Raw genomic sequence first — 8,761 nt, 5'->3', positions numbered from 1 at the left:
CCGCCACAGACCCAGCGCTCACTCGCGGCGCGACCTCCACCAGCACACGCGGCTGCATGCGCCCCCTGCGGCGCGTGCGCACCATGCCCACACACCCAGCTCCGGGGACTACACTTCCCATAAACCCCTGCGGGCGGCGGCGGCCGGGTAGTGCGCCGGCGGGATCCTGAGGGAGGCGGGGAGGGGCGGGCACCGACGGCAACACCGGCACCGACGGCAACACCGGCACCGACGGCAGCACCAGCGCCAGCTATGGCCTCGCTCGTGAAGAAAATAATCAGCACTACCAAGGCCCCTGCACTGGGTCCCTACAGGTAATGCCTTAGCTGAGAAGGATCTGGGAGTCTTGGTGGATGACAGGTTGACCATGAGCTGGCAATGCCCCTGCGGCCAGGAGGGTCCATGGTATCCTGGAGTGCATCGGGAAGAGTGCGGCCAGCAGGTTGAGGGAGGTGATCCTGCTCCTCTGCTTGGCCCTAATGAGGCCACATCTGGAGTACTTTGTCTAGTTCTGGGCTCCTCAGTTCAAGAAAGACAAAGAGCTACTGGAAAGGGTCCAGCAGAGGACCACAAAGATGATGAAGGGTCTGGAGCATCTCTCTTGTGAGGAGAGACTGCAGGAGCTGGACCTGTTTAGTCTAGAGAAGACAGAGAGGATCTCATCAGTACGTATAAGTATCTCAAAGGCAGGTGCCAAGAGGATGGTGCCGGACTCTTTTTGGTGATGCCCAGCAACAGGACAAGAAGCAATGGCCATAAACTAGAACACAAGAAGTTTCACTTCAACATTAGGAAGAAATTCTTTACATTGAGGGTGGCAGAGCACTAAACAGGCTGCCCAGGGAGGTCACGGAGTCTCCCTCTCTAGAGACATTCAGAATGCACCCGGACACGTTCCTGTGTATCCTGCTCTAGGTGACCCAGCCTTAGCAAGGGGGTTGGACTGGATGATCTCCAGAGGTCCCTTCCAACCCTAACAATTCTGTGATTCTGTGAGGGAGAGGTCTCTTGGGAGAAGCAGAAGCATGTTTTGCTGGTGGAGTTTCGGCAGATCCCGGTAGGGTCTGTCAGGCAGCCCTGGGGCTGAGGTGAGGGCAGGACCCCTGAGCAGGGGCTGGTCCCCTCCCTGGTAACCCCCAGGACACCTGGAGTCCTGCAGTAGGAGCAGGGCTGCAGTGCCATGCAGGGGGATGTCCCCTAATCATTTTAAAATGCCCCTCCAGAAGTCAGTTTGGGAAAATAATTCTGAAATTAGTGGCAAGAAGTGAATGAAAAATAAACTGCAAGAGGAAGAATGATTCTTCTCCAGGAAAATGTGTTTGCCTAGAGACAAGCATGTTGCGCAGGGAAGTTACAGAGAGTGCTGACTATGGAGGCGATGGAGAGGGAAGGCTGAGCCTGATCCAGGGTGGGCTTGGGCAGATGGAGAGTTCAGTGCCTCAGAATTGCGGATCCTTCCTTATTTTGAATGTTTGTAAATGCTTTTCAGTCTAAAAACTAACTGCTGTAAAAATATGTAAGATGCTGTTCAATGTTTTCACAAGTTGTTGCAGCAGATCTGCATGCAATTTAAAAAAAAGAAAAATCCCACTTTTATTTGCAGAAGGGTTTCTCTTTACTATAGGGATGAGAAAAAAAAGTTCAGTCAGTATAGCATACTCTTATAGCTAAAGTACAGAGGGGTTTTTACTAGGGCATTTTATATGAAATTTTAATTCTGCATTCAGTCTTTGTATTCCCAATAGTACCTTATTGCCTTCCAGGTGCATTTTTGTCTCCATTACTTTGTGTCCTGAGTTTTCTGAGCTTCAAACTGTGTGTTCCTTATAGACATTATAAAGATGGAAAAATACAAAGTTTGGAAGCCGAGAGACATGACATGAAGGTTAACTTCTGTAAACAATAAACTGTTATTGTACTGCAGCCAGGGGCTCGGCACTGCTTGGCGTTAGGAGAACATCTAAGACATGGAAAGGTGATGATTCTTCTGCTGCACACACACACCACACTGGCCCGGTCTTCAGTATAGTTCTCCACTTCTGTTTTGGATTAACTGCACTCCAGCATTTTGTGCTTACTGATAGTGCTTGATGAAATACTTCTTATTATGCTGCCTGTTAATTGTACAACAGGTCTAACTAACATCAATAAGTTTATCACTAACTTAGTTTATCAGATTTCGCTAAACTTGTCAAAGTCCAGTGAACAGAAAAGTTGCACAAGAAATAACTGCCACTGGGGTTTGTGTGGTTGAAGTTTCTCTGAGCTTCACTCATGCATTTGACTGCAGTAGAACTGTACCCCTTGGTTGGTAAATTGTTACTAGTCTCAGTGAATGGAGGAGTGCATCAGTAAGCATACCAAGAGAAGGAAGCTGAGGAGGAGCAGAGAAGGAGACCCAATAAGGCTGTTGCAGATGTTGGTCTGGCAGTGGTATCAGAAGGCTTCAGCTTGTTTTTTCCCTAGTTATTTGTGATTTAGGATTTTCCTAAGGCCTCTGTTGAGATAAACGTCTTGTCATGTCATTTATTTTATAACAAGCAGTACAAGACAATGTCTTCTTTTTTAGAGGGCTCATACCTTCCTGTTGCATGGTTCTCTGTGCTTCAAACAGAACAGAAGTTTATGCGTTGAGGGCCTGTGCCTCAAACAAAGCAGGACGTGGTAGGAAAGAAAATTAAAGAAGCGTGTGTGTACAGGCACATATTTTCTATGAAAAAGACTGTCAGCTGGAAAACTATTTTATTCACTAGTTTCTCATCTTTAAATGGTGTTGTTCCATGATTTACTCCAGTTAGTTGATGACAGAAAAAATAGTTGTAACATAAGATATTTTACCACATCCAATAAGTTACTGACTGTTTTTTCCCCTTATGAAATTACAGGAGAATGTAGGACAGGGATAAAAGGAAAGATGGGAATGATGGCCCTGTTTGAACTGCCTGGCCCCAATCATTTTACTGAGTCCCTAAATCAGGTGTGTCACCTGTGAGGTTGGATTGAGACAACCCAACTGAGTCAATCTCAATTGAGAGATGTCATAAAAATGTACTCTGAAAGTGTCCATTTCTATTTCTACTGACACTTAAGGGAAGCTAAACTCCTTCAGATACTTAAGGGAGGTGCTCGAGTAGTTTATGTAGCTTGAGAGACTTGTTGAATGGTTAAAACAATGCATTTTCTTGTGGAATGGAAGAGGTAAGAAAAACGATATTGACACGCCACAAACACTTTCAAAAAATCTTTCTCTAGTTCCTTTGCAAAATATTTTTAATTACTAGCTGAAGAGAATTAAATTATGTTTCTTGCATAATGTTTGCTAGGTAGTTTAAATCTTTGTTTTAATCTTTTAATCTCTTTGTGATAACTAAAGACATTAATAATTGCTAATTCTACTTCAGCAAAAACACACCTGACATTTATATAAAAATGTTTTGCAACTAGCTTTAATTCTGCATTCTTCTGAATTAACCCAGCCAACAGGTCACTCAGGTTATTTGGTGAAAGGAGAGTGATTGTTCTGGGGATGGAGCGATCAAGGTGTTTTGCTGACTGCCCAAATTCATGACTATGGAAGAATACTGCCAAAAAATTAGTGGGCAGGGTGTCACCTCACAGCTGTAACTTGTTACCATGGTGCCTGTTTGAGAGGAAAACTCTTAAATTTTCTAATGAGCCCTGTTTTGATTTTTCTTTCTTTTGTGGTTTTTTTTTCCCTTCATTCCCCTCATCGCTCTGCAGCTGAGATATAGATAAAAGGTATTGTCTGCTTCTCAAACTAGGATGGAATATTTATCTAGACGTGTGCAAAAAATGTCTACTTACTCTGCCTTGCATCTGTGCTATCTGCAGTGTGGAATCTATAGGTCAGTTTAGTGTTGTGTTGCTGCATTCATACTCTGAACCTTTGCAAGAAATGGGGTTTATTTCCTCAAAAACAGGTCTGTGCAATGCCATAGATGGCCTAACCTTGGCACTTCCAAAAGCATACACCTATTGAGTGTATGACTGTGTGTACAAACTTGTGTGTGCATAACCTCGGTCTCCTTTCTGAGATACTGTAAACTACTGTAGAAAATTTGACATGTGCTTTCAGACACTTGGATGTTTTCATGGAGAAACATTAAAGCTATAATGTGACTTGTGTTTTCAGCCAAGCTGTGCTGGTGGACCGGACAATGTACATTGCGGGACAGATAGGCTTAGAACCTTCCACAGGGCAGCTTGTCTCTGGAGGGGCAAAGGAGGAAGCTAAGCAGGTAAGAAGTCTTCTAGCAATGAACTTATACTGGGATTGGCATGTGTTTAGTTAAATGTGGACTTGTGAGAAATTGAGAAGACTAGAAAGTGCATTTTGCATCCTCCAGATGAGGAAAAAGCAAGAAAAAGTCATTCCATCCTAACCCTGTCTTTTTTCTGCTTGGACAACTTGGAGGTCAGGGGAGGAATCTATGTTTTTATGTCATAAAAACATAGATTTGGGAAGTGTTTTTATATAGGAAAGTAAGAAAGAATCGATGTTTGTAACAAAGGTTCACACCCCAGTAAAAACCCTGGCTTGAGTTGGGGAAAGATTTATTCCCCCAAAAGCAAAGAGGTGGAATAGGATGAGATGGAGCTGCATCATAAATTTACATCTAACGAATAGATGATTTAATATTTATGGTTTATTAGAGGCTCGTTTTTATTAGTTTTTATTTTGGTCAGTTTTGACAGTTGAGGTTTTGCTGGGTGAACTTACAATATAACATTGATGCAGCCAAGTTACAAGTCGTATTTGCATACTTACACAGATATAACCCAGCTGACAGTTAAAAGATTTTTGTTTCATTTTTCATTAGGCTCTAAAAAACATGGGAGAAATCCTGAAAGCTGCAGGCTGTGACTATGGCAATGGTAAGTGGTGCTATGATGGTGGCAAACAAGTAGTTGTTTTTACCTGAATTAAAATACAAAAAAAATCAAGTGACCTCTAAAGTGATCTTCGCAATGGGTATCAATGGAACACTACTCTTCACTGAAAGTTTCTGCCAGTGGTACTAATACTTTAACTCCAGCTGGGAAAGCTTAGGTATAGACAAAGCTGCGCCTGACTACAGGCATTTTAAGCATCCTAGGCTTTGCTCTAGGTAAAAGAAGGCTTGTGTCTATGGTGTTAATATTCCAGACACTTCCAGTATTTTTTTGGGGGAGACTCTAATAGTCAGCCAAACCAGGATTAATGCTGGCTTAGACAGTCATGGGCAAAAAATTCTAGCATAGACTGTATTTTCAGGCATTTTTATGGACTTTTTTCACAACAGATATTATATATAAGTTGTTGCCAAGAGTTAGTTTTCAACAGCTTTTTTAATTGACTTGCTTGTCAGTTCTGTGCTTCTTGGTAGATTTTGGCTTTTTCAGAGCTGGTCAGGAATGCCTCAAGTCCTTAAAGTTTTCTTACATACAAGGTACTCAGATTTTTTTGGTGGTTCTCTAGGTTGTAGCTCTGATGGTCAATATCTGTTTGGAAAACTCTTCAAAATGTTTAGAATACTCAAGAGAACTTTATGAAATAAAAGCAAGAAATGCATTAAAGTTTTTCAACTTTTGTATGCAAAGCCAAGATCTAAAATAACTGCAGTTATATAATTTCCAGTTGTGAAGACTACAGTTTTGATGGCAGACATGAAGGACTACAATGACATTAATGATGTTTATAAGCAATGTAAGTAGATGTTTTGTTTCTGTTTTACCAGTATGGCTTGTGTAACAAATTATATTCATGGTATTCAAAGTGTTTGAATGACTCAGATGATGCAGTTCCATGTTGTTTGAAATTCCAGTAGAAATTTTAAAAAAATTCATTTGCAAGCATCAGATCAAGGACAGCCTAATTTCTTGTAGATTTGTGACCTACCATCTCACTCACTCACTGTCCTGTGAAGATCAACTCCTGCTATCCCTCCAGGTTTATCTCTATAGATGCTCAGTTGTCCCTAATATAATTCTCCTGTAGGCAGCCTTCAAATGCTTAACTTTAGATTTTGTATCTCCATTTCTTTAAAGTCTGTTTATATCTTTGAACAATTTGTGGGTTATTGGTATGGGACAGGGCTCATTTTTTATACAAAGATGCTCCACTTGAGGAAAAAAAACAAACAATGCTTGATTAACAAAACTGAATGTAAACTGAAATAAGTGATGCCAATGACCCATATTGTGCAGAAGAATTTGAGAGAATATGCACAGGAGTTCCTTATGTTCCTTTGACTTTAATTGGGTAGCAGCATCTGATCTTGAATGAAGTCTTTCATTGATGAGCAATCAATACAGTCTTCTGCATGTCAAAATGGAATGGTGTGTGTGTTTAAGCAGGGTAAAAACAGGCCAACTAGACACTTAGTTAGGTGTTGCCTCCTACCTGTAGTTCAAGAAAGCAGTTGCTGTTCTTTCATTGTGAGTTATTATCTCAGTGATTAACAGCTTTGAGTAAAGTTTCATTTAATTATGCAAACTCCTTGGAAACGATTGAAGTCAGGTTGGACGGGGCTTTGAGCAACCTGATCTGATGAAAGATGTCCTTGGCCGTGGCAGGGAGGTGGATATGACTATGTGAGCATTAAATGTTCCCTCCAACCTGAGTTATTCTATGATTCTACAGATTCAACTCTTATATCTTTACCAGTACCCTTCCCTCTGCTTCACCCCCTGTTCTAACACCTGTGACCGCCAGGTCTAAGCGGGCACAGAGGAATAGGCCAAGGGCCTATTTTTTTTCTCTGCTTTCCTTTGAGATGAGTAAGTTTGGACTGCTGTTGACTTTGCATAAATCTGGGGTCTTTGCTCATGACTCTTCCGGCAGGGGCCTGTTTCTCTCTCTTGCTCTTTCTATGAAAGAGCCATCTCCTACTCCTTGGTGTTTGCAATTGTAGATCACCATTCTGATTTAATCTTTCACTTTCAGCCAAGCTGGTGTTAAGACCCTGCAGTATCAGCAGAGTGCAAGTATCACTGGTCACTAGATCACAACTGCGTCTGGCTTCTTAGTGATGAATGATGGCTTGCTGAGATGTGAGAGCAGTCAGTGACCAAAACAAACCAAAAAGGGAAAAATGATAGCTGGCACAGGAGACCTGTAGCCTTGAACTGTTCAAATTGACTGCATTTTATACAGATTACTTTGAACTGTGTTTTATCAAGCAGAGTTCAGTGATAAGTGGATATTTCTGTTTAAATTGCAGTTTTCAAGGCAAACTTTCCAGCCAGGGCAGCCTATCAAGTTGCTGCTTTGCCCAAAGTAAGTGTCACTTTTCTGCCTACAAAAAACCCCCCTTCTGAAATACCTTACTTCTGAAGCATTCTGACAGCTTTTCTTATTCTGAAATAGCTTCGGTCGCAATTATTTTAATGGAGACTCCTAAGAAGCTTTTTTCTAAGTATACCAGTCTTATTCCCACACATTATCAGAGATCTGAATATGAGATATAAATTTCTTTATTGTGGAAGATAGCTACAACACTAGAAGTAAGGGCTTATGATACTTGAGTAAGTGTAAAGTGAATTGTCAATATTACTTAACCTTGCTAAATCTGTCAGAAGTGTAATCTCTCTCAAATATCACTGTTCTTTCAAGGTTGTGTTGTACATCCACTTGCTTCATAAAATACGTACATTAAATTCCTAATATGTTCCTTCATTGTTTTGTCACAGGGTGCCCGAGTTGAGATTGAAGCTATTGCCATTCAGGGACCCCTCCAAGATGCTTCAGCCTGACTATAAACAGAGACTGGATATCCTACAGCAGCAGTTTTGGATTTGGTTAATACTTCTCCCTTACATCCCATTCCTACAGTTGACTAACAGCAGTTACATGCAGTTGAAAGTAGTAAATTTACCAAGGAAAGGTGCCCTCTTCCGGATTGGGGCCTTGGATTCTCTAAAATATGAGCTTACAGTGAGTTCTCTGCTGGCAAACCCTGAAACCTGTGGGAGTCCTGCTAAAATCAGCTGATCTTGATTGCAGGACAGGGCCCACTTTGTGATGGTCACTGGATATTCAGGTATTAAGGTACATGTTTGGGTGAACTTATAACAGTTATACTGTCGTAAGTTATACTATGTGTGATCTGGACATAGAAAACTATAATGATTTGTAAGTAACTATTTTAAATAAGAAAAAATGACAGAAATGAGAAAACAGAACACTTGGATTGCGTAGGACATATTTTCACTTTTGGGGAATTTTATTCCATTTGTTTCTGAATTGTCTTAACCTCTTTCTTTACATAATAGATTAGTGTTGGGAGTCACTTTTTTTCATATGTAAGCAACTGTTTAAGAAAGTTAATATTAATTTCAGAAATAAGAAAATTATGCTTTTCTGAAGTGAAGTGCTAACTTTATAAATCAACTGTAAATTAATATCTACCTGAACTTTTTTCATAATTTTTTCATAGCAATTCAACTTTGACTGTGTTTTGATTTAAAAAAAAACAAGCAAAAATCCACCAAAAAAAAGTTTAATGAGAATAAAATATAATTGCAACTGCAAAAATGTGCTTGTCTATTCTGGGGACAAACTTCTTTTCCTGAGTGTGCTTTGATTATCCATTACAAAAAAAAATCCGTATTTTGCTTACTCAATAAGAAATAATTTGAACCAGAAGAATAGGCTTATTATGTCTCTCCTAATAGCTAAGGATGAAATTCTCCAAGACAGGACGATTTCAGCAATTGTGGCATTACAGTTCTTGGCTCTTTTTTTGCTGCCATTAAGGTC

At 40.7% G+C, this 8,761-nt stretch overlaps 1 protein-coding gene across 1 annotated transcript; it reads left to right on the top strand.

Moving 5' to 3' along the window:
- The first annotated feature begins 148 nt into the window (after positions 1–148).
- RIDA (reactive intermediate imine deaminase A homolog) lies at positions 149–8,475 on the top strand. The gene is made up of 6 exons (XM_017806531.1): positions 149–314; positions 4,154–4,259; positions 4,842–4,896; positions 5,639–5,707; positions 7,224–7,279; positions 7,693–8,475. Exons 1-6 carry the CDS (start codon positions 253–255, stop codon positions 7,753–7,755), a joined length of 411 nt encoding a protein of 136 aa, XP_017662020.1. The 5' UTR covers positions 149–252; the 3' UTR covers positions 7,756–8,475.
- Positions 8,476–8,761: the final 286 nt, after the last annotated feature.

The sequence above is a fragment of the Lepidothrix coronata genome, unplaced genomic scaffold (assembly GCF_001604755.1).
Source record: "Lepidothrix coronata isolate B3197 unplaced genomic scaffold, Lepidothrix_coronata-1.0 Scaffold15, whole genome shotgun sequence".
NCBI lineage: Eukaryota > Metazoa > Chordata > Aves > Passeriformes > Pipridae > Lepidothrix > Lepidothrix coronata.
Note: the sequence above shows the minus strand (reverse complement) of the source record. Positions and strands in the feature narration are given on the sequence as shown.

Coding starts and splice junctions, on each gene's coding strand:
- RIDA (XM_017806531.1), top strand. CDS start 253: ATGGCCTCGCTCGTGAAGAAAATAATCAGCACTACCAAGGCCCCTGCA. Junction 315..4,153: donor CCTGCACTGGGTCCCTACAG/GTAATGCCTTAG, acceptor TTGTGTTTTCAG/CCAAGCTGTGCTGGTGGACC. Junction 4,260..4,841: donor CAAAGGAGGAAGCTAAGCAG/GTAAGAAGTCTT, acceptor ATTTTTCATTAG/GCTCTAAAAAACATGGGAGA.